The following is a 24,813-nucleotide window of genomic DNA, read 5'->3' as shown; positions in this document are numbered from 1 at the left end:
GCAAGGAGGAGGGGTCCAGGCTGAGGCAGAGAAAAGTGGGGATTCCAAGGTGGCTGGGAGGTTTGGGGTCAAGACGGTGAGGATCCCCGAGTCAGGAAGAGGGTAGACTTGCCATGATGCCAGGAGGCACCTGCCTCTAGGGGCTGCTGCTGCTAGCAGCTGGCACCACTCAAAAGCTCCTGAAACTGAGGGGCATCTAAGGCCAACGGGAGAGTTAGCCTAGGAAGCACCATGGCCTGCAGTGGGCACACATTTGCGCACAAAACACACAGACACCCCATAACGATGTTTAGCTCATCTGCCCCTGTGGGGCCCCTTCTAATTTTTCAGGGGTCACCAACCACTCCTGGCAGCCCCAGCGGCCTTAAAGTGACTACTGACAATCCCCTCCACTTAACCAGTTTCTGCCCTGGTGTCCATGCACCTTGCTGGGCTGGGCCTGGTGGGGAATGGGGGAGGAGCCCTCAGGCAGCCAGGCCTCCTTCAGTGGCTCATGGAAACTGGAGAGGACAGAAGGGCCATTGCACTGGGGCTGCCCAAAGAGGAGGCTTCTCTCCAGGCCGGGGAAGGACTTTGGCTGAGGAGGCTCTGCCCCCCCCCGCCCCCCAGCCTGAATTTCCCCCCAGGCCATCCAGCCATCCCACAATCGTTTCCTGGACCCTCCACTGTGTGGCCTTTCAGGGCCTGCGATCCCTTGATGGTTAGAGGGAGTAGGGGGTGACAGGAAGGAGAGAACGCCATGGCAGAAAAAGCTCAGGTCCTAGCTCTCCTCTGTAACTTCTGTAGGTCTTGGGGAAAGTCAATTCGCCTCTCTGGCCTCAGTTTTGTTTCCTGTGAAAGGGTGACAAACCTACCTTCACAGGTTCTGTGGGGGAATGAGATAGGATGACATGACTGTCCCTGTTAGACCTCACTTGAAGTCCTGTTCCCAGGAGGGAGGAACAGGCCTCTCCTGCTTTTCACCCGCAGCAAGGCTGATGGAGAGGCTGCTTTTTGGGGACAGCCAGCCCCAGTGGGCTCTCCAAACCACAAATCCATACCCAGAAGCCCTCCTCCAGAGGCTGGGTGCTCACCCTACTGGCTGTTGGTCTGCTGGGTGACGGAGGACTGTCCCTTCCGCATCCGTCATCTGCCATGAGCTGGCCCAGAACAGATCTTCCAGAGAAAGGGACAAATCTCATGATCCCATTTTGCAGGAAGCCTTCCTGTTCTCTATATAGGACATGGCCTCTCGCTCCCCCTAGGCCACCAGAGGACTCTTTTAGTTTGGCTCTGGGTACGAGAGCCCATCTGCGTCCCAGGAGTTGAGTACCTGGGGGCAGAATCCAAGTCACAGATGACACCCGCCTCTTGTCATCTTGTCATCCTCGCACCGAGAGTTGAAAGAAGGGCTAAGTGACTCCCGGTGCCCTGAGCCCACACCGGGACAAACGAGCGGTGACTGTTCGGTACCCACTTGGGACACAACTCCAGGGCGGAGGTGGCTGGAGGCTGGGCCTGGCGCCCGGACACAGGCATGGACCCCGCCTCCAACGGCTGTTTTTGTTTTCCTTCTCCCTGGGCAAAAGCCGTGGGGGCTGTCGTTCTAAGCCACAGCTGGCTTTTATTGCATCAAGGCTCAAAAAAGGTCTGCGCATATTTTTAGAGAGAAGGGGGAAAAAGAATATTTTCTTCCCTGACCCAAGAGGAGGGCTTGTTCCAATTTTCCATCTGCTCTCCCTTCTGGGTGGAGCTGACTGGGAAGTTCCTCTGCAGGAGGATCCTGGGGATGACGGTTCATGAGCTCAAAGATATGGGAGGACGAAGGCTGCTCGGCACGATGCCCACCTCCCTCCCCTGACACACACGCAAACACAAATACACACACTCATGCACACAGCCTCGGGCCTGTGATGTGCAGAGAGAGAAGCCTGGCATGGGATGAGGAGAGTGGAGGAGCAAGAGACGTGAAGTCCAAAGTCTCCCCAAGGGGGGCTCGAACCAGGGGGACCCCGCGGCCCTGGCATGTGCGGGCCTCCCCACTGGGTGTCTAGATCCATATGACCTGGGCACTGTCTGGGACCAGAAAAAAGGTGTCTGGTGTAGCTCTGAATGGTTCATTTCCACTTGTGCAAAGACACTGTGTGGATGAATGAAATGCCAAACCATTTTTTAACATCATGGGGCCTCTGAAGCTTTTGTTATTTTTTTCAACAAAAGATACTAAATGGGGTCACCTGGGTGGCTCAGTCGGTTAAGCATCTGCCTTTGGCTCAGGTCATGATCTCAGGGTCCTAGGATCGAGCCCCGCATCAGGCTCCCTGCTCAACGGGGAGCCTTCCTTCCCCTCTCCCTCTGCCCCTCTCCCCTCCTTCCCCACTCATGCACGTGTGCTCTCTCTCAAATAAATAAAATATATTTTTTAAAAAGATGCTAAATATACTAGAGTTCTGCAGGCATCCGTGCGTGTGTGCAAATCTGTGTCTGATAGATGACTACGGCCCGTGTATGGGACACGCATGGTGGAGTCCATGTATGTATACTGTGTATGTGTATGTTTGTGTGTTTATGTGTGTTGTATGTGCAGTATGTGTTATGCACATGCGATTCGTTGGTTGTGTGCTCTGAAGAGGGCGCGGTGTGTGTGTGTGTTATGTGTTTGATATCCTTTGTGTGTACAGTGGGTATTCGATGTATGCTGTGTGTGGACGCCATCATCAGGCCAGCAGCGTATCTGGAAGGGGGACTATGTTGAGGAGAAGGTCCCTGCTTCTCCCTTGGAGAACTATCCAGAGTGACACCCTTTCAAGACACTTCCAGGGCAATTTGTTGGGGGAAATCACAACGGGTATAAAGGGAGAAAGACCACTGGACAGAGCTGTACCCCACGGGACACTGCCCTTCATGTCAGAACTGGACTTTGCCTCTGGGGACACCAGTCTTAAAATCCCCAGCCCAAAGGGTCACAGGCAACATGGCTGAAGTTCAGAGAAGCATGTTACCCACAGAACAGTAGCCGGAGCCTAGTCCCCTTGCCCCTCCTAACAATGGACTAGCCTTCAGTGCTGAAGAGCCAGCGAGCAAAGACACAGCCATCCCCAGGACGGTGCTCAGACTGGGCATTCAGAGGCCTGGGGTCTCCACAAACATGGCCTCGCTTCTCCCTCACACCCACTCAGCCAGAGGGAATCACTGCCCCATTTTATCAAAGGAGAAAACAAAGCTCAGAGGGTAGATAGAGGTGAAGGCAGGCCCCTGGCAGCCACAAGGAGAGGAGAAGTCTCTGGAGCCAGGAGGACAGCCTCTTGGCTTTGGGGATCAGGCAGGGGAGTCAGTGGCAGTCACGGGATTATAGGGTTTAGCTCCATGAGGGATGCTGGCTTCTCTTCCCTGTCTGCACAGACACAGACCCTGCCCATACGGGAGCCAGGAGGGGCACGCAGTGGCTGGACCTAGACGCAGCAGGGATATTGGCCTTCCCCCTGCCCACCTCTCCATCTGTCCCCATCCCAGAGGCTCCGCCAGGCCAAGCACCCTCCCACCCATGTATCCCCTTGATCCTCAGGCAGCAAGGGTTGGTAGAAGCTCCTCCCTACTTCTTGAAACTGAGGCAACCTGGCTAGGGTGGGGCCAAGGGGATTTTCTTGGGAGATGGGCTTTTTGGATAGAAAGACCCAGATTCACAGCCTTTTGATAGGGCCCAGGTGCACTGGGCAAGTCCTCCTCCTCCCTCAGCCCTGGTTTCCTCCAGGGTAAGGTGGGGAGAGCGCGGGAGCCGCCTCCTGGGATGGCTGGGGGAGGACGGGCAGCTGTGTGAGGCACTGGACCCAGGCCAGGCATGGGGAGGCGCCTGACGCGTGCCCTGTGCCGGCCCGGCCACACTGGCCAGCGTGGGTTACAAGCGGGGCTTGCCTGGCTCAAAGGCCCGTCCCCTCCTGGTCCGAGAGCAGGAGCTGCAGGGGAGAAAGAAACAGCAGTTCCTGGAAAGCCACCGCCAAGCCCTCCTTGATAGAGGCTGGCCATCCATCAAGATGCCATCCAGCAACCACACCAACTGCTGAGCCCAGAGTGGCCCTCTGCGACCTCTTGGTCCCCTCACACCGAGCTCCGGAGTCCCATTCACCACCCCACGGCTACCCCGACACCAAGCATGCGGGATTCGGCAGAGGACATCGGGCCCTTCCCTCCCTGGGGTCACTGGACCAGCCCGGCTCAAAGCCTCTCCCACCTCCCCCAGTGCAGCGAAGCCTTCAGTCCCGACATTCCAGACCCCCTGGGGCGAGCCGGCACCCCCTCTGCTCTCCCCCGCACCTTCTCACCTGAGCCTGTACACCGGCCAGTCCCCCGTGGCCACCTGCTTCATTACCTATGGGAAGAACTTAGTTGGTGGCCAGGCACGTGGGAAACAGCTCAGCAAGGGGGGTTCAGCGTCCGCAGACCACGGGCAGATGGCCTCACAGGACCCTCTGCCTGGAACGCCTTCGCCCTCCTCTGGCGATCTCTGATGCACAAAGGCTCACCTTAGTTTTGGGGCGCCTGGGTGGCGCAGTTGGTGAAGCGTCCCGCTGTTGGTTTTGGCCGGGGTCGTCATCGCAGCGTCGTTGGATCAAGCCTCGTGTGCAGCTCCACACTTGGGGAACAGCCGGCTTGAAAATCTCTTTTTTTCGGGCCCTCCCACCGCACTTACGCTCTCGCACGTACGCATGCGCCCTCGTGCGTGTGCATGCGCATTCGCGCTCTCTCAAATTAAAAACAAACAACCCACCCACCCTAGTCTTCCTCCTTCAGGAAGCCTTCCCTGATGCCTACTGCTCCAGACCAAAGTAGGTGCCTTCTTCCCAAGGAGAACTGTCTGGGGTCCCCATATCCTCCTGTTATTGCTGTCCTACATGATAAGATAACTCCAGTGCCCACCCTCTGGCCTGGCATATCCTCCCCAGAGTTCCTGTGGATTTCGGCAGGCTTATGTCCTCATTGGTCCTCTTTGCTCTCCGCCCTCACAGCTGCCCTCTGCCCCAGTGGCCCACTGGGCACCAGTCTGAAAGACCCCAGCCCCCATCTTATCCCAAAGGCCTTGCAATGCAGACTGAATTTGGACAGCAGGGTTTACTGGCCTCGAGGAGATGGCGGAGAGTGCACCAAACAAACTGCCCTTCGGAGGCACCTCAACTCCTGGGCATTGGTCAACACTCCCTGACACCAGAGAATCTCTAACCAGTTGGGGTGGGGGAGGGACCGCCCCCTGAGAATCTTCTGGAAACTCCTCCCTCTCCGAGTCCCTCCCCCTTCTCCTGTTCTGTTGGAGACCTTCCTAGGGCTGGCTCCTCAGAGACCCCAGGAGGGGCCTCACCAGAGACAGATTCGTTCTGCGCCAGTAAGGCAAAGCAGCTGCTGTCAGTTATTTTGAAGAGCCATTGTTCTGGGTTGAATTGTGTCCCCCACTCCCCAATTCTTATCCTGAAGTCCTAACCCCCAGCCCCCAGAATGTGACTGTAGGCAAGATAGGGCCTTTGAAGAGGTGAGTAAGTCCAAATGAAGTCATTAGGGTGGCCCTAATCCCATGGGACTGGTGTCCTTACACGAAGAGGAGATTTTGACAGAGACGTGCACAGAGGGACGATGGTGTGGACACCCAGGGAGAAGGTGACCACCTGCAAGTCAAGGAGAGAGGCATCCGGAGAAACAACTCGGTTAACACCTTGAACTCGGACTTCCAGTCTCCGGAACAGTGAGGAAATCACTTCTGTTGTCGAGGCCAGTGGTTCTGTGGCGCTCAGGTATGGTGGCCCACGGAGGCTCGCCTAAGTGCTGCTGTTTTCCTGCGGGTGTCTCACTGTACTGCCATCACCGATTTATGGGCCAGCTGCCTCTTCCAGACCAAATTCCCTGAAGGCACTTGATAGAGCTGCTCTTCCCAGCCTTCAGAGCCGCAAAGCCGCCACACCTGGCCACACAATGCAGAGAGCATTTCCTGGGTGAACAGAACCTAACTTCGTGGCTCTTTAAATCATCGAATGCTGGAAAGGAGGGAGGCCCCACCAGTCACCACCACTCCCTATCTGTGGAGCACTGTCCCACGTGGCCTCTGGTTCCCCCCTCAGCAGCCCTGAGAGAGAGGCTGCCCCCAGTGTAAAGATGAGTAAACTCGAGGCACAGAGAAGGCAGGTGTGCCCAAGGGTTCATGGAGTCAGAGCCAGGAGCGAGGAAAGCCCACAAGTTCTAAGGAGGACCTGAGAGTGGGAGGCAGGGGCAGGAGAGCCTTGCAGTGTCCCGCCCACCGGAAGGAGACAGAGAGGACCTGGGTCTAAGCCCTATCTACATCTCTTGCTCGCTGTGTGAGCCAGGGCCTCAGTTTCCACACCTGTACAATGAGGCTGATAAAGATGAGACAGCCTGTGTGGTGCTCAGCAGGGGGTCTGGCCCACACAAAGGGCTTAAGAAGTGTTCATGCTGTGGCTTCTGAGAACGGTCTTCTGGAGCACTCAGCTGGACCAGCACCTGGCCCCACAGGAAGTCTGACAAAGAGCGCTCAACAGAATCTCTTCCTGCCTGTGGGCTGGTCGGGTTGGGGGGGGGGGGAGGCAACTTCTGTCCTCTCCAGCCTCTGAGCCCTGCCCTTCCCCCACTACCATCCCCAGCACACACGAGGTCACTTGCCCTCCCGCAGGCCTCACGGGGCGCGGGGCTGGATAAGAGTGAATGGCCCATTGTTCTCCCTCCAGGCCCAGAGCAGGCCTGGCCTGCCGGGAACCAGCCGCTGAAAATAGTCCCACCGGAGTGCTGGGGTCCAGCTGCTTATCTCACTGCAGGGCTCAGGAGCGGCCCTGCTCTTCCTGGCCACTACTCTGGGCCAAGTCCAGCTTGGCCAGCATCCAGGTCACCCTCAGGGGAGAGTCCAAACTCACACCCGCAAAATACTTAGTGGAAAATTCGAGGCCAGTTATAATTCCCTGAGGGCAGACCCTTGGTACGGACTTTCAGACTCAGACTGTGGCTGGTTTGGAGGAAAACCCTGGAAGAACAAGCTGTGACTGGCAAAGCAAAGAGAAAGAGGGAAGGACTCCAGGTGGTAGGAACAGCAGAAGCAAAGGGAGGAGAGATGAGGCCTCGCAGAACAGTGAGAGGCTGTGCCAAGGGAAACTTGAAGGCCAGCTCAGGCTCCGTGGAGCAGGGTCTGAAATGCCAGGCAAGGCTTTCCTGACCGTCCAGGGTCTGTGGTCACCCTCACTTCTGGGCTTCCTTTGAGCTCTTCCCTAAGGGGTAGTAGAAGTCCTGAAGGAGGAGCATAGGGCTGAGGAGGACAGAAAGATGCTCCTAGTAGCCCCCTCCAGCCCTGAGAAGAGGGCTGCCCACCAGAGATACATGAGGCAAACCCCAGAGGCTCTGTCTGTGGGGCTGTGGTCGCCACACTCAGCCTCCACACATTCAGGCCTTCAACTGTGAGCCTTCGAGCTCCTGCTGGGCCAGGGACCCAGACAGCCACTCTGTTCTAGCCTTTGAGGGTGTCACAGTTCAGAAAAGAAGCAGTAAATGGCAACTCTAGGACTGAGTCACCTGAGCATTGTGCTAGGACAGCTCAGAGAAGGGTTTTCCTGATTTGGGACATTGGCAAAGAATCCCTGGAGGACATACCCTCCAAGCTGAGTTTTCAAGGTTAAGAAGGAGATGGCCAGGTAAAGAGGTGGCAGGAAAGCCATGAGAAAAACATGTGCAAAGGTCCTGGGGTGGGGGGGTTATATAGAGCAGAGATGGGTGTGCAGGTAACAGGTTGCAGAGGTCTTCGGGGACCAGATTTCATCCTTCTCTGAATTCCCCGTGGATGCAAACACAGTACTTACCAACAGAAAGGCTGGCAAATGAAACAGTAAGTAGTTGGAAAAATGAGAATGGGACATTTGGGTGGCTCAGTCAGTTGGACGTCTGCCTTCAGCTCGGGTCATAATCTCGGGTCCCTGGAATCGAGCCCCACATCAGGCTCCCTGCTCAGCAGGGAGTCTGCTTCTCTTTCTTCCTCTGCTTCTCTGCCTGCTTGTGCTCTCTCTCTCTGTCTCTCAAATAAATAAATAAATTCTTAAAAAAAAAGAAAAGAAATGGGAATAAACCAAATTGAGTGGATTAAATCCTGTTTTTGGAGCTCACTTACAGAGTCTGGGATTTTGATCACTGATTATTCTGTAAGGAAGGTCTTCTGTCATTTCCACACTGGGGATTTGATTTATAAGCTGTGCTTAAATTGGGAGTCCCTATATCACAGAGATAGCATCCACAAGCCCCTTCCGGGAGGTCCAGTCAGTCAGATGTGGAAGGTTCCGGGAAGGCTCCACATGCACGGGCATGTGGGTGCTTACAGCCTGGAATGAAGAGCTTTTTGGGGTGAAAATACCCCACAAGGAGGTGAGCTCCTCTGTGATTGCCCCATTGGTCCCCGTTCTTCATCCCTCCCAGAACTCACTCCGTTTGCTGGCAGAGTTCCAGCTCTGCCTGCTGGAGGCAGACTATCCTTGCCACCCTCCACGTGGGGCGCGGCCACTTGACTTGTCTTGGCTGATGGGACAATAGCAGACAAGTTTCAAACCAAGGCCTAACATATGCTTGCATCTGAAAGGAAAACACCCATTCTATACAATCTGTCCCAGAAAACAGAAGAGGAGGGAACACTTCCCAATTCATTTTAGGAAGCCAGTATTACCTTGATACCAAAACCAAAGACAGTACAAAAAAGAAAAACCACAGACCAATAGTTCTCCTGTAGGTGAAGTACAAATCCTTAACAAAATATTAGTAAAGACAATTCAGCAACGTATTAAAAAATCAAATATCATTACCAAATGAAGTTTATTTCAGGGATGCAAGACCAGTTTGATACTTGAAAATGTAATCCACCATATCCACAGGCTAACCAAGAAAAGTTGTGTGATCATGCCAATTGATGCAAAAAAAAGTTTTTTTTTTTAATGCAAAAAAAGTTTTTAACAAAATTCAACACCTACACAGGGAAAATTTTTTCAGAAGATTAGGAATAGAGAGCAATTTGCATATAAAAAATGTCCTCTATAAATATATGTAAACATAAATACATATAAACATGCTACATAAATAAACCAGCTTAGTAAATAACATTTAAAAAACACCCACTGCTCATATCATTCTTACTGATGCAAGACTGAAACCCAACAAGATGAGAAGAAAAGTAAGTAAAAGATATATGGATCAGAAAAGAAAAAATAAAACTGTATCTATTTGCAGGTGACATGATTGTTTGTGCAGAAAACTCGAAGACATCTACCAAAAAACCTCCCAGAACTACTGAATTCAGCAAGGTCACAAGCTACAAGGTCAACGTACAAAAATCCACTGCATTCCAATGTGCAAGCAATGAGCATGGAAACTGAAACTTATATTCTTTACAATCATTAAAAAAAGAACGAGACACTTAGGTTTAGATCTAACAAAATGGGACTTGTATGCTGGGAACGACAGCATGCTGATGGAAAGAAATCGAAGCAGACTTAAATAAATGGAGAGACATGGGAGGCTCGTGAATTGGAATATTGCACAAATTGAAATACAGGTTTAACACAATTACTCTCAAGCTCTCAGGAAGACTGGGGCGCCTGGGTGGCTCAGTGGGTTAAAGCCTCTGCCTTTGGCTCATTCATGATCAGGGTCCTGAGATTGAGCCTGCTTCTCTCTCTCTCTCTGCCTGCCTCTCTGCCTACTTGTGATCTCTGTCAAATACATAAATAAAAATCTTCAAAAAAAAAAAAAAAAAGATCTCAGGAAGACCTTTTGTAGACGAGGCAAGATTACCCTAAAATTCATATAGAAAGGCAAAGGAACTAGAAGAGGTAAAACAATTACAAAAAAAAAAAGAATAAAATGGGAAAATCAGTCTACTGATTTCAAGACTTATTGTATAGCTACAGTAATCAAGACCATACAGCATTGGGTGAAGGGCAGAAACACTGATCAATGGAACAGAATACAGAAGCAAGAAATAGACCCCTAGAAGTATAGCCAACCGATTTTTTTGCAAAAACAAGTTAATGATAACACTTTACACACACAAGGTGGCTGAAATAAAAAAGACATTATAACAAGCATTTACTAAAAATGTGGAGAGATCGGAGGCCTCACATACTGCTGGTGGGAGTACACGGTGAAGGCTGGAATGCAGTTCCTCCAAAGGTTAAGCATATAGGGTTTGTTTACAACTTGGCAATGTGTTTAGGACTCTACACCTACATATACTCCCGAAAGAACTGAAAACATACAAGGTCCACCCAAAACCTTGCACATGGACATTCATAGCAGCACTATTCATAATAACCGAAGAGCAGAAATGACTTGAAGGCCCATCAACCGATGAATGGATAAATACAGTGTGGTCTATGATTACATGTGGTCTGTTACATCAATACAATAGAATATTACCAGGCAGTACAAAGAAAAGAAGGACTGTTCCATATCACAGGACAAACCTTGAAAATGTTACGCCAAGTCAAAGAAGCCAGACAGGAAAGACCACATATTGTATGATTTCATTTACATGAAATGTCCAGAACAGGCAAATTGTAGAGACAGAAAGTAGATTAGTGGTTGCCCAAAGCTGGGAAGGTAGGGATAGAGAGAAGGGAGTGACCACTAATAGGTATGGAGATTTTTTAGGGGGTGATAAAAATATTCTAAAATTGATTGTGGTGATGGTTGAACAGCTCTGTGAAAATCTAAAAACCATTGAGTCGCACACTTTAAATAGGTAGATTACATGATGTGTGGCTACATCTCAATAAAGCTGGGTTTTTAAAAAAACAACTCAGTAGATGAAGGATAGACTTTTTAACAAATGGTGCTAAAGCAAATGGACATCCCTGTGCCCCCCCTCAAAAAAAACCCCAAAACAAGAAACAAACCAAGAATCTCAATTTCAACTTCACATCTTCCACAAGAATTAATGGGGGACTATAGATTAAAAGGTAAAACTATAAAATGTGTGGGAGAAATCCTTTTTTTTTTTTTTAAGATTTTATTTATTTATTTGACAGAGAGAGATCACAAGTAGGCAGAGAGGCAGGCAGAGAGAGGAGGAAGCTGGCTCCCTGCCGAGCAGAGAGCCCAATGCAGGGCTCGATCCCAGGACCCTGGGATCAGGACCTAAGCCGAAGGCAGAGGCTTAACCCACTGAGGTACCCAGGCACCCCAGAGAAAATCTTTAGACCTAGGGATTGGTGAAAAGTTCTGAGACATAACACCCAAAACATGATCTAAAAGAAAAAAAAGTGAGAAAACTATAATCTCAACAACAAAATAAAGAAAGAGAAAAGTAAGAGAAGAGAAAAAAATGAAAAGAAAACAAAGAAGAAAGGGAGGTACCTGGCTGACTCAGTTGGAGGAGCATGTGACTCTTGATCTCAGTGTTGTGAGTTCAAGCCCCACGATGGGTGTAGAGATTACCTAAAATTAAAAACTTTAAAAAACTAAAAAAAAAAAAAAAAAAAAAAAGAGAGAGAGAGAGAAAAAAAGAAAGAAAAAGAAAAAGTGATAAATCGAACTTGGTCAACGTTAAAAAACTTTTGCTTTGCAAAAGATGCATTAGGAACATGGAAAGACAAGCTGCAGACCCAGAGAAATGATTTGCAAATCACATACATGACAAAGGATTCATTCACCGAATATATAAAGTGCCCTTCAAACTCAAAACGGTAAAAAAAGCAAACACTCTAGAAAATGAGCCAGAGACGTAAAGACATTTCACCAAAGAGGATATGCAGCTGGAGAGTACACGGGGAGATGCCCAATGTCACTAGTCATACTAGTCATTAGGGAAACACAAATTAAAACCTGAAGAGGTCGCACCCCACACCTATTGGAACAGCTACAGTAAAAAACATAGAAGCAACATTAAAGGCTGGCAAGGTGGCTGAGACACTGTATCTCTCACTGTGCAGCTCCTCGGGAAGACAGTGAGGGGGTTCTTACAATTCAACTGACACTTCCTGTACGACCCAGCAATCGCACCCCTGGACATTTATTCCAGGGAAATGAAAACTTGTGTCCGCACAAAACTCTCTACACCGCTTCCCATGGCAGTTTCATATGGAAACTGGGAACAACCAAAATGTCCTTCTATAAGTGATTGGTTGGGGCACCTGGGTGGCTCAGTCAGTTAGGCGCCTGCCTTCGGCTCAGGTCATAATCCCAGAGTCCTGGGATCGAGTCCTGCATCGGCCTCCTTGCTCAGCGGGGAGCCTGCTTTTCCCTCTGCCTGCTGTTCCCCCTGCTCATGCTCTCTCCCTCTCTCTTTGACAAATAAATAAGTAAAATCTAAAAAAAAAAATAATAATAATAAACTCGAAAAAAAAAAATAAGTGAATGGTGAAGCGAGCTGCGTGGTACCTCCATACCACAGAACACAACTCAGCAATAAACAGGATCGAACCGTTGGCCCACACTACAACTTGGACGGATCTCAAGGGTATTATGATGCGTGCAGAAAGACAATCTCGAAAGGTCACATAGTGCATGCTTCCATTTATATAACATTCTTAAAATGACAAAATTATAGAGCTGGAGAGGAGATGAGTGGTTGCAAAGACACAGGGATGGGGGGAAGTGGGGGATGGGTGTGACTAAACAAGTATCCAGGGAGATCTTTGTGGTGACACGGTTCTGTGTTTCCATTTCCATAGCGGTTCCATAATCGACACATGTAACAAAATAACATAGAAACACACACTGTTCCGATGTCCGATTTTGGTTTTGAGATTGTATTATAACTATGGGAGACGTAGCTACTGGGGGAAACTAGGTGAAGGGGACATGGGACATTTCTTTGCAGTTTCCTGTGAACATATAATTATTTCAAAATTAAAAATGAAACAGAAAACCCAAACCGCTTCCATTTCAGTGAGACCTCTCCCTGGGGAGACGCTGACCCTTCTGCCCAGAGCAGATCTGAGCCCAGGGAGGGAGCGTGGTGCATTGAAGGACCTGAACACGGACCAGGCAGGGAGCTCACAGCCTGTTTTCATTCTCTGCAATGACCCTACTAGTGGGAACCATTAGTATCCCCTCTTTCTCGATAAGGACACAGTGGCTCAGAGAGACGAAGTGACTTGTCCACAGCCACACGGTGAGTAAGTGTCTGAGCCTGGACTCGAGCTCTGGTCCATCAGCCTCTGAAGCCTGTGCTCCTCGTCACCATCCCCCACTGCGTTGCAAGGGACAGATTCCAGGGAGCAAGCCAGTCCTTGCAGCAAGGGCGCTCGAGAGGGAGCAGTGAATGCAACCTAAGCTGTCATAGCCAAAAGCCTCCTCGAGAGAACCTGGAAAGCTCCCCCCCATTACCCATTTCACAGATGGGCCAAGTGAGGCCCAGTGAGGGAAGGGACTTACCACAAACTAGCAACAGAAGCAGACGGTGGGTGTGGGTTTCCTTCCCACAAGTCCAGGGACGGTCAGCTTTGCCTTTGCAAACTGAGCTCGGCGCCTGGAAGGGGCTGCTCAGCCTGGGCTTGGTCGGGGGGTGGTTTGTAGCAGAGGTCAGGGAGGTGCGGGCTTTACCTCAGAGCAACAAGTATGTGAATAACCGGCACATCCTTCCTAGGTTCAGCCTGGCGAAGGGACAGGGAAGGCCGTGTCCCGAGGCCCCTCCAGTCATTTGGGGAAGTAGCTAAAACTCTCTTTTTAGTCCTAACAACACACCACACACACACACACACACACACACACACACACACACACACACGCATATGCAGACACACCTGGCCTGGATCCCAGCCCCTCACATCACACAAAGCACCATCTGCCCTTTCGGAAGGTCCTCAGACAGAAAGCAAGCTTGATTCTCCTTGTTTTCCAGAAGAAACCAACAAGAGAAGGGAGGGGCCTCATCCAAGATCACACGCAGGTTTGGGACGAATCTGAGAGCTAGGCAGATGCCTGACAGCATGGGGGCTATGTTCAGGCGTCCCTAAAACAGCAAGCAGGACTCTGCTGAACCCCCTGAGGCCTGGAGTTCAATCCCACCATCCTAGGGACCCGCCCTTGTCCTTGAGCCCCTGGTGGCCTTGTCTTAGAAACTGGCCCCGGAGCCGATGCGGGGGCGGCTTCCTCTGGCCAGCTGCTGGCTTGGCCTGAACTCACCTCTTGGATGCTCGGTGGTAGCCCCAGACCTCCCTGTCTGCCCCTCCATGGGGCACCCCCTCTGGGGCTGGCCCTGTCCTGAGGTTTACACCTATTTCTTATCTCACTGAGTCTACCTGAGACCTAGCAGGTGGGATTATTCCCATTCTATAGGTGACATGACTGAGGCTCCGATAAGTAAGGCAATTTATCAAAAGCTACTGAGAACTGAGATTCGGCCCAGGAGCAGACATCCCCGCACGCTGAAGTTCATGACCTTCCTTAGAAAAGCTCATCCTGGAGATCCAGGAGAACCCTGTGCTCTCCACTAATTCCCTCTGAGTGGCTGGAGGGGAGGCTGCCTGGATGTTAGGGATTGGAGTCCCAGTCTCTGCTCAGCCACAGCATACTTTTCCACTTTCCCTGAACGTGAACTTTCTCACTGGTAAAGGGAGAACAATACTCAGCACCCCTCCAGGCCTGCTGCGAGGACTGATGGAGATAAAGCATGGAATGCCCTTGGTGTGTGCCTTTGTGTGGCTGTAGCAACAATCTTTTTTTTTTTTTTTTAAGATTTTATTTATTTATAACAGAGAGAGATACCAAGAGAGGGAACACAAGCACAGGGGAGCTGGAGAGGGAGAAGCAGGCTCCCCGCTGAGCAGGGAGCCCAAGGTGGGGCTCGATTTCAGCACACTGAGATCATGACCTGAACTGAAGGCAGGTGCCTAACGACAGAGCCACCCTGATGCCCCGGTAGCACAGATCTTTTATCAGCAGCTGGCCCTGCCCTCCCCAAAGCCACACTCCCATCTCTGCTGAGCAGGCCTGGACCAGCCCTGAAGTTCTTCCTCATCCCCACTGTTTCCTCCGACCCAAGGAAGGAGTACCCTGGCAGCAGGGGGCCCAAGGTACCCCCTTTCCTCCTGTCCAGCCCTGCCAGGAAGAGGCTAGGCAGAGTCAGATGTTTTACAGATGTTGCTGATGGTAAGCAAAACAAGAGCCCTTGTGTGCGGCCCTGGGATTTGTTTCCTGAGGGCTAGAGAGCCCTGAGGGAGAGGCTGGGGCAGAGGGGTGAATCAGGGAGACTTTCTAGAGTAGGATGTCAGTGAGAGGGACCTAGGGAGGGGACAGTAGGCAAAGGGAGCAGAGGAGCCAGGCAGGGACATGGGGGTGAGGAGCACAGAGGAGTCTGGGGTGGGTAGGGGGAGAAGAGAGGAGTGAAACCAGAGAATCAGGGAGCCTGTAGGGGGCTACCTAGGTGGGACACCCATAGGGGCTACCGCTAACCTGTCCCCCTCACCCTACCCCACCCCAGGATCCTGATTTCACAGGGAAAGAGTTTTAGAACCCCCAGAGGCTCCCAGGCCCTCCTGAGATACCTTGGGAGAGAATGAGCTTCCTGTCACAGAAGAGATGCAAGCAGGAACCCAAGAAGGGACCCAAGCAGAAGACAGAAGTTTAGATCAGGTGGTCTCTTCCAGGCTAGAGAGTCTGGGATCCCATATCTGCCCCAAGCCAAGCCAAGAGGCCAAGAGCGTGAGGGACTGGACCAGCCTAGCTAACAAGGAGTCAGACAAAGTTTGGCACAGGCAGGCCAGTGCTGAGTCCCCTCCCACTGGCATCCAACCGAGCGCCACAGCCGTGCCCTCTCCCCTTTCCACCCTTCACACCCTATTTGCAAGCTGACCCCAACTGCTCCCAGCCAGGCTGAATGGGCAGTGGTGCAAGGACAGGCTGTTTCTGACACTCCCTGAAACAGGCTGGCTTTGTCCTCTAACGAAATGTTCCTGGAAGGACAGGGAGCTGGGGACTGAGTCTAGAGGCTCCCTGTCCACAGCGATCAGGGTAGAGCCCGGGCCTGGACCACTTGAGCACAAGATTTCCACCTCCCTGTGATCCTGAGTGATGAGGTCACTAACGGCAGCTGGCGCAGGGCTAAACTCACTGCCCACACAACCTCACTTAGTCACCAAAGCTCTGGGAAAGGTGCCAGTATGTACCATTTACAGATGACAAAACTGAGGCGAAGAGAGGTGATGTGATTTTGTCAGAGACAGTGGAGCCAGGGTCCAGGCCTTTCACCTCTATGCCATGCTGCTTCCCTCCCTCTGCCTCAGTCTTCCCATCTGTAGAATGGGAAGGGACCTGGACAGGAGGACCTCACAGCCATCAGATCCTACACTGACCAGTCTGGGATTGCCAGACAGAGCACAAGGGGGCTGCTCCTTCCTTGTTTAAAAAAAAAGAGAGAGAGAGAGAGAGAAAGAAAATGGGGAGCAGTCCAGCCACTGTATGTGACAGGACTGAGGCCTCAGTGGGGAGAAGGGCTCTAGCCAAGGTCCCCAGGGATCCCAGGCAGGGCCCAGGGCAGGAGGATCCCGCCACCTCTCCAGTCTGCTCTCCAGCTGCTCAGCACAGCCAAAGCCACTCTGGGCCAGGGGACCCAGTGTGAGTAATGGAAACCAGGCAGTGGGGGCCTTCCGAAATGGGAATTCCATCTGCCTGACTTGGCTCTGCAAGACTTTGGTTTCTGTGGCAACGTGGGGGGTGGGAAGGTGGAGGGCTTGGCCCAAGGCTAAATCCCTCGCACCTGAAGAAAGGGCAAGGTGAGCCTCTTCAGGCCCACATTGTCTCCTCGGAGGGGAAGACACCACAGAGAGGCCGGGCCAGGCTGGGACTCAAGTCCTGAGCTCCACCGCCTTCTCTGCCACTAGACATTTTGGAAGGAACAGGAATGGTATTGTGGTCCCCTCTGGGTCCGTTTTCCCAGCTCTCAGGTCCCCACTTCTCAGGCCTAGATGACCCCTGCGAGGTGCCCTTGTTTCTGAATTAGGGGCACTTCTCTGCCCCTCGCTGTCCCTCTAGCCTCATCGAGGCTCGGGTGGCTCCGTGGTGGGAAAGTCCTTCACTGATTACAAGGCCCAACAGGGCTCAGGCCAGGTGCAGCGCCAGACCCAGCCCCACTCCTGGAAGAGCTCACACTCCAGTGTTAACAAAAAAGGCTGTAACACATACTGAGCACCTACTGTATGCCTGGCCCTAGGTTGGGCCTCCAGGGCAAACAGTGAGGGGAGGCACAGAGGAGAGCGTCTACAAAGCCCCATGTCCTTTGCATTTCCAAGTCATGGCAGGTGGACCCGAACCCAGGACCCCAAGTAAAGAATAAGATCCAGGGAGACGGAGCCCAGCCCCTCCTGCACCAACTCCATCTGGCGTCACGGAAGTCAGCCCAGCTGGGTCAGGCCCCACTCCAGGCGGCGCCCAGGCCCCTGACCCCCAGACCCTGGCAGGCTGCATGTGGGGGCAGGGGGCGGGGGTCCAGCTCTGGGTCCAGCTCTGGCATCAGCTTGGCCCAGGCTCCAGGCTCTCTTCTACGCCCTCCAGGTCAGTGGTCCAGGGCCTCCTGGGAAACACGGCTTTGGACCAGGCCTTGCCTAAATTTGCATCTCCAGTTAGGCACAGAGTGGGGAGCCTTCTCTAGGGAGAGAGAGGGATTCTCTGTAAGACCTACTCCTTGTCACCTGCCCCGCTCTTCCTTCCTTCTGACCGGCATCCATGGGCCCATCCGCAGCCTGAGGGGCCGGCCTTGTCCACCTCCACCAACCAGTCCTGTGTCACCTGAAAGTTATGCTAGAATCTCAGGGTTCCATGGGCAGAAGAATGAAAGGGATGGAGCCAGCTGAAAGCCAAGCTAGGACTCCGTCCTGTGGCAAGCAGGGGACAGCAATCCAGAGTACAGGCTTGGAAGCTAGCGGGGCTTAGGCAGAACCCTGTCTCTGCCACTTGCCAGTCATATGACCCTGGCCGAGTCACCCACCCTGTCTGTGCTTCGCTCTCCCAATCTGTGAAATGGGCATAACCCCCGCCTCCCAGGCTGGTGGAGAAGATAAGAGGCTACACGGAACAAGCATGGCAGAGTGCCTAGGAGCCCGAGCCCCGGGGTATCGATGTGTGTAGCTCCGATAGGGTTGGGAGGCGGGTGACAGCAAGAGCGAAGAAGCCGCCCACTGACCCCCACCCCGCGCCCCAGTCCACCTTGGGAAAGCTCAAACCCAGGAACACACAGAAAGGGTCAACAATGAGAAATAACACAGGCCTTTTATTTGCTCCAGAGCTCGGCTACTGTGTGGTCTGAGGGGGCCACGCTTTCCCAGGGCCCCCGAGGGACACCTCCCTCAGTGGGGGTGCGGGATTTCTGTGCGAGGTCACACGCAGCACCCACCCATCCAGGCCTCATCAGTCTGGAAGGCCTAGCTACCCGCCCCTGGTGCCTGGGACCAGCAAATCCCCTGAAACTGCAAAGTGGTGTCCACCCTCTTGGCGAGGTGGCTTTTCACAAGGCGTTGGTTAAAATATTGCACTTGTAAATTAGGAAAACCGATGAGGCAAAAATTTCCTATTACAGGATGACGTGCCAAGCATCCGACTACTGTTTAAATAAATAAAACTCAAGGTGGGGGTGGGTCTGAGCTGCGAGCCCCACCGCACTCCCCACCCCGGAGAGCCCTGGAGCCCACAGCTAGGCCTCCTGCCCCATCAGCCAGTTCTTTAAGGAACTTGGTCATTGCTGAGTCTACGCAGCACGGAGCAGCAGCTCCAGATCCGGCTCAGCCGGGGCCCCTGACCTGCCAGGGCCCTCGGGTCCCCTCGTACCAGGGCAGTGGGGACCCAACAGGGCCAGTCCTTTTCCTCCAGGCTGCTCATCCGAATGTCCGTCTGTCCGTCCGTCCGGAGACGCAGCCTCCAGGGGCTCGCTTGCCCCCTCCGTCACAGAGGGAGAGAGGCAGGTGGGAAGGGGGCCCAGCCCACTTGGTGTGAACACGGAACTCTACCCCAGCAGCCCCTAGAGTGGGGGACTCATCTTCTTCTGGTTAATGAGGTCCAGGTAGAGGTCAGAGCGGAGGAAGCGCGGATAGGAGTCCTTTTCCATGAGCCCGAAGATGCGCTTCTGTGCCAGATCGAAGCAGCCGCGGGTGACACTCTGCAGGTTGACCTTGGTGTGCTCCCGCGTGTAGGAGTCCAGGTTGACCTGTGGGGGGCAGAGGGCAGTACGGGTCAGGTTCACCTGCAGGGGGCTGACCTGGGGGTGGGGGGGCAGGAATGGGGCCCTTCACTTCTGAGCCCTTCTGCTCCCCATCTTAAGTCGTCGAGTGGAGACCCTTGGAGCAGCGGTTCGAGTCCTGCCTGGGTCCCTCACTGGAGGGCGGAGAGTTTACAGGGCCTGAAAAGACCACCTCTGCCTTGTTGGAATCCCAGCAGGGCAGGACGGAGGCATGTAGCCCCAAGCAGACCGCCTAAGTGCTCTGAGGCCCACTGTCATATCTGTAGGCTAGGAAGGATGGTATACTCTTCTAAGAGTGCCACAGACTACACAAGGTCATCCATGGTAAGCAGATAGGGAGTCAGTCCACAGGTCATCCCCTGCAACTCGGTCCCCAGGGACTGGCCCTCAGTAAGCACTCCCTAGATGGTAGCGACTCCGACCTGGGCTCTCAGAGACCGTCTCCTCATTTTTAAAATGCAGATAATAATAAGCCCATTTTACAGGCTGTCGTGAGGATTCAATAAAAGAGTGCATCCATGGAGGGCTTGGTGGGTGCCCGGCATCCCATGCCTCGATGGTGGCCATTTCTCTTACTGACGGATTTTTGTTCTTCCCGGGGCCTCCACTTGCTTCCTCTCTGCTCTAGACACACAGTCCCCAAGAGTCACTCTGGCCTCTCCCCTTCCTGGGCTCCTCGTTGAGGCTGCCACGTACCTGTGGCATGAGAGGCCACTGGAGCTGGGGGTGGGGCTGGGGGACCTGAGGGCCCAGCCCGTGGCCTTACCTCCTTGCAGGCCTGGATGGCAATGTACTCAGCGAAGATCTTCTTGGCCTTGGCTGTCATCTTGGACTGTGATTTGACCTTCTTGAAGTCCTCACAAGCCAGCCAGAATTCGAGGTTCTCCTCACTAAACTCGGTGCGAAGGAAGGCCTGGAACACTGCTAAGCCATCTGTGACAGAAGCCCAGGCCTTGGGATGAGAGGCAGAACCAGCCCCTTCTGCCCTCTGGACCCCCCCAGCCTCCCCTCTAGGGGCCTTTTAGGGTGCAAATGTGGGGAGCTTAGTAAAATAATCACTTCGGAGAGCCAGGAGCCCCAGGATGTGGACCCACCCCCTGCACAGCCTCTCCGTGGGCCTTGGCCATGTCTCGCCCATGTCTGTGCCTCAGTTCCCCTATCTGTAAAATGGGGGTCATGAGACTATCTCCTGGAGCCCTGTGAGGACCAGAGGGATCCTGCCCATGAGACGCAGGGCACATTTGACCCAGTGGAAGCCCTCAGTACGTGGAAATGTTTATTGTTATTCTGGGAATCTCTGGGTCTGAGCACACAGGTCCCAGCGGCCTCCTGCAGGCAGTGCCAGCTCCCAGGGACAGGGAGGGGCTGGCAGAAGCCGGCTCCAAGGCCAGCCCAAGGGCCCCAGCCTCTCCAACAGAGGGACACCTGATGGGACCCAGGAAAGAGGGAAAGGGGAGCTCTCTGGGACCAGCCACGCTCTCTGGGTCTGGGAGAGAAGGAAAGGGAAGGCGGGGGGGGGGGGGGGCGGGGGGAGATCACACAGGGAGGGGAGCCGGCCCCCACTTACATTTGTGAAGCAGCAGCTTCTCCAAGGACTCACCCCATTTGAGGGCTTCCTCTGAGGTGGGCCTGAGGGGCAAGGGAAGGGGCAGAGTGAGGCACCGTGAGGTTCAGGGAAGTGCGGTGGCTGGGGCTAGAGGGGTGGGGGTCTCTGTTAGCTGCCCTTGGCCTGGGCAGTGGCTGAGCCCAGGGGAGGGGGTGCCCAGAAGGGGGCCCAGCCTCTCTCTCTGGGCCAGCATCCCTTCTGGGTCCCACCTCTGCCCCTGCTCGGCAACCGCTCCCCATGAGGGCTGCTGCTTGCCAGGTACCAGCCTCCCTCAAAGAGAGCCTCCATCTAACCCACAGCCGGAACAAGCCAAAAAACCCCCCACCTTTCCATTTAACCCCACCACCAGCCCTGCTCCCCTGGGGACCAGTGGGTGCCTGAGGGGTCCCAGGGATGCAGAAAGGACCTACTTGAATGACTTCACCATTTTGTCTGCCTTGCCCGCTGATTGGGCCCCGGGGGACTCGTTCCTTCGCCTGAAGATGCCCAGCTTGTTCTTCATGTCCTTGGCTCTGGGGGTAGAAGCAGAGAAGGGGGTGTCGGTCAGCCTGGCACGCTCGGCCCCTGCAACCTCAGGGTGGGAAGGGTGCGCGCAGTGGAGGGGAGACACCTACTCCTTCATCGTGTGCCGCCTCTGTAGGTTCCCGTTGCGCGTGAGGTACATGCCTCGGAGCATCTCTGTAGGGCCCCCCACCTTGGGGCCCGGGACGGTCTGCAGGGAGCACCCCCAGCTCCTCACCCTGCGTCCCGGGGTGGCAGGCAGCAGCCAGCGTGTGCAGCAGCCCAGCGATCGCCGGGATCCCCACCAGATGACTGGGGCTCCCAGGCACAAGCTGGGCTGGGACTCAGACAGGAGGAGCCAGGAAATGGGAGGGACCAGGATGGGGGGGCGGTTGAAGGGGGAGGGAGGAGGAAAATATCCCTCCTGGCCAACCCAGAGAGGGAGCCCGTGAAAGGGGCAAGTGTCCGCAAGGGGCGGCCTCTGGGGCCTGCCCGACAAAAAGCCAGGCCCAGTTATTTGTGACCGGCCTCCCCGTTGCCATGGCAGCGCCAGGGGGAGGAGGAGAAAACAAGTCAGCAAATTGCTGGGAGGGAAGGGGGGAGGGCTCTGCCCACCAGGGTGGCAGGAGTGGCTATTTTTAGCTAGGAAGCATTTTTAGCCTTGCCACTCCCCCAGGAGGCAGCCCTTTTCAGGACTGGGCAAAGCTGGTGGCGAGAAAGGGGTTGAATGCCCCATGGCCACGTTTGCCCCCCTTGTCTCTAGACCCCCTACCCAGGGCAGCTCCAGGATAGCTCCTGGCAGTAGGCCTGGGCCTGTCGTTGGCTTTGGATACACGCATCCGTGAATGTGTACGGTGTCCCACAAGTCTGAGTACGGTTCGAGCTCAGATAACTGCAGGAGTACAAGTCCTATAACCTTTCCAAAACGTCATTTGGAATTTTAATTATGTAATTTTTTTAATGCACACTGAGTTTTGTGGTTTTTGAATGACACATTTTTTTATTCTTAAGTTTTGCTCTCTGTTCTTCCGATTAAAGATAAAAACCGCTGACTATAACCAAAGTTAAAAATCCAAAATGTGTTGGCAAAAATCACAAAGCTAAGCAAGTGTCTAAGAAATCTGAATAATTCAACTTTCACATGGGTGTTTGTTGAATTTGTAGTATTTATGCTTCTGAAGTTATTCGGGCTTAAAGCGGCATTAAGACCTCTGGGACGCCCTGGGTGAGTCAGTGAAGGAGGTGGTACCCCGTGGAGGTTAAGTGTGAGGCTCTGGAGCCATGCAGCCTGGAGTTCAAATCCCAGCTCCAGCAGTAGCCAACTGTGTGCTCCTGGTCTAGCCACCTCACCTCTCAGAACCAACCAACCATCCAACCCCTCCTGGGGCTGTTCTGAGAAGCAAGGAGAAAATGCGCATAAAGTGTTAGCACATTGCCTGGGGCAAAAGTGCCCAGATATCCTGTCCTGCATGTCTGAGGCAGCTTCCCAGGGATGGGGACCCTGCTCTAGAAGGTCCAAGCTAATGAGCTAAGGCCGAGGAGTCCAGGGATGGGCAGTCCTCTGGGTGAGGACTGCCCCCGCCCCCCCCACCCCGGAATGCCCGGTAGGGGGGGAGGGGGCTGGACTGCCAGCATCGGACTTCCTGGGGCTTAGTGGTCTGACAGGGTGGCAGAGCTCAGACAGGCCCCGGGTGTTCCCCTGTGGGTCCAGAAGGCAGAACAGCGACCCACAAGAGGAAGCTAAAGGAGCACGTTCCTCCAATCAGAGCCATGAAGAGATGGAATGAGTGGCTTCTGGGGAAAGGACTCTCATCACTAGGGGCTCAAAGCCTACCTAGCAGGGCTTCTGTAAACCTCCTTCAGAATAGCCTACACTGAGCTTCAACAGAACAGGCTCTGAGAGAAAAAATACATATATTCATATTTATACTCTCAGAGCAGCACTCCAGGTATCCGATCTCCACTCCGCCGCGTACTTGCTGCGCGACCTGAGACAAGTAACTTCTTTCTGCTTCGGTTTACTCATTGGGCAAACAGGGTACGTGAGAGAAAAAAGGAAATGTAAAATAAAATAACGGTAAAGATTAAATTATACAATTTATGGGACGCACATAGAACAGTGCCTGGCACAACAAATGTTATTTTTATTATCATCCCAGATTCTAAGGGTCCTTGATGAAGCGTTTAAGAATGTGAGCTTTGGGCATTCGAAAGGCCGAACCCATCCTGAAGAGAGGCTAGAGTTGGGACCGGCCAGGGAGAGCTCCAGCTTCCCAGGTGCCACCCTCCACGGCCCCCCACTGCTGCACCCCAGGGAGTGACCGCTTTGGTGATACCTGGACCCAGTGATAGTGCAAAGGGCTATTTTTGGAGCATGTCACCTTCCCTAGAAGGCGGGATGGTTCCTGGCTGCAGAGTGTGAGCAGCCTATAGTTGCCGCAGGAACCTGGAGAAGGGCAGAGGAGATGGGGGAGAAAGAGTTTCTAGAGTAGTGGACGCTAGCCAAAGCAGGGGCCAGGGAAGTGGCTGTAGGAGGCATCTGGGAAGTCTCCTGTCCTCCTCCTCCAGGCCGAACTGGCAAGTAATGGTGGGCACTACACAACCACCTGGAGGGGGGCGCTCCCCATGGCCTCCTCTCCATCTGGCCCCTAGTCTCCAGGGCCTTGAGCCCAGGTGTACAAGGACACCCAAGGAGAACCCACCCACGCTCTGTTCATTGAATTGGCACCTCTAATGAACCTCCAAACCAGGTGCATAAGGCCCCAGACTCAGGGCCAAAAAGGCCAAAAAGGTGGGATGCACTACCCGGACTAGCAGTGCCACCTCCTGGCAATGCCAAAGACTGCGAGCCTTCGAGAGCTCAAGAGGAGAAAGGGGGAATCCCGTGTCCTTCCCCAGAGGGCGCAAAGCACTCGTCAAGGTCATTTAGCCACTGCTTGGCTCAAGAGGCTGGGCCAGGGCCAGGACAACCTGGCTGGTTGCCTCTGCTTGGTTCCCTGGGGCCTCCAGGTACTCAATCAGCACGTTGCCTCGCTCTGCATGAATGCTGAGGGCAGGGCTGGATGCCCAGGACCCTAGTGACCCCACCCTGGGGCCATGGGCAAGTCTTAAAAGATCTTGCTGTTCACTGGTGTCTGTCTAGGGTAGGACTGACACAGCCCCTTCTCCCCACCCGTACTCCTGGAGGAGAGACAAGCCGGAGGACCGAGGAGGAAGGGTGGGAACATGGGGTGCCTCCCTGATCGCAAGGTTGAGGACAGGGAACTTTCCAACGTACAGGTTTTTGCTTTTTCTCTTCCGAGAGGCTTCATCGTCATCTCCAACCGCATCAGCCCCACTCATCTGTGGAAGAAAGACAGACACTTTACAGCCTGGGCATCGAAGGCTGCTGCCTGAGCGAAGAGGGCCTTAGGGATCCAATGGTGCCTCCAAACAGCCCCACCCCCTTTCCTGCATAGCTCCTACCCCTCAGGCGAGGGACAGGGAGGCCTGTTACTGGGAAAAGTCTGTCCATGAAGTGTGGTTGGCTTGGCAGATC

General features: G+C 53.7%; 1 protein-coding gene across 8 annotated transcripts in view; it reads right to left on the bottom strand.

The window, feature by feature from the left end:
* Positions 1-18,185: 18,185 nt before the first annotated feature.
* RGS3 (regulator of G protein signaling 3) overlaps positions 18,186-24,813 on the bottom strand; it is a 119,166-nt gene continuing 112,538 nt past the window's right edge. For 7 of the 8 annotated variants that reach the window (XM_047699393.1, XM_047699395.1, XM_047699394.1 and 4 more), the window contains 5 exons: positions 24,553-24,617; positions 21,185-21,286; positions 20,736-20,797; positions 19,935-20,101; positions 18,186-19,135 (listed from right to left, as the gene is read on the bottom strand). In XM_047699393.1, coding sequence (XP_047555349.1) covers positions 18,950-19,135; positions 19,935-20,101; positions 20,736-20,797; positions 21,185-21,286; positions 24,553-24,617 — 582 coding nt within the window. In that variant the 3' untranslated portion in view covers positions 18,186-18,949. Of the gene's footprint in view, positions 19,136-19,934; positions 20,102-20,735; positions 20,798-21,184; positions 21,287-21,513; positions 21,611-24,552; positions 24,618-24,813 lie in introns of those variants that run through there. The other variant, XM_047699403.1, reaches the window with a different exon arrangement.

This window comes from Lutra lutra, chromosome 13 (genome assembly GCF_902655055.1).
Source record: "Lutra lutra chromosome 13, mLutLut1.2, whole genome shotgun sequence".
NCBI classification, from domain to species: Eukaryota; Metazoa; Chordata; class Mammalia; order Carnivora; family Mustelidae; genus Lutra; species Lutra lutra.
Note: the sequence above shows the minus strand (reverse complement) of the source record. Positions and strands in the feature narration are given on the sequence as shown.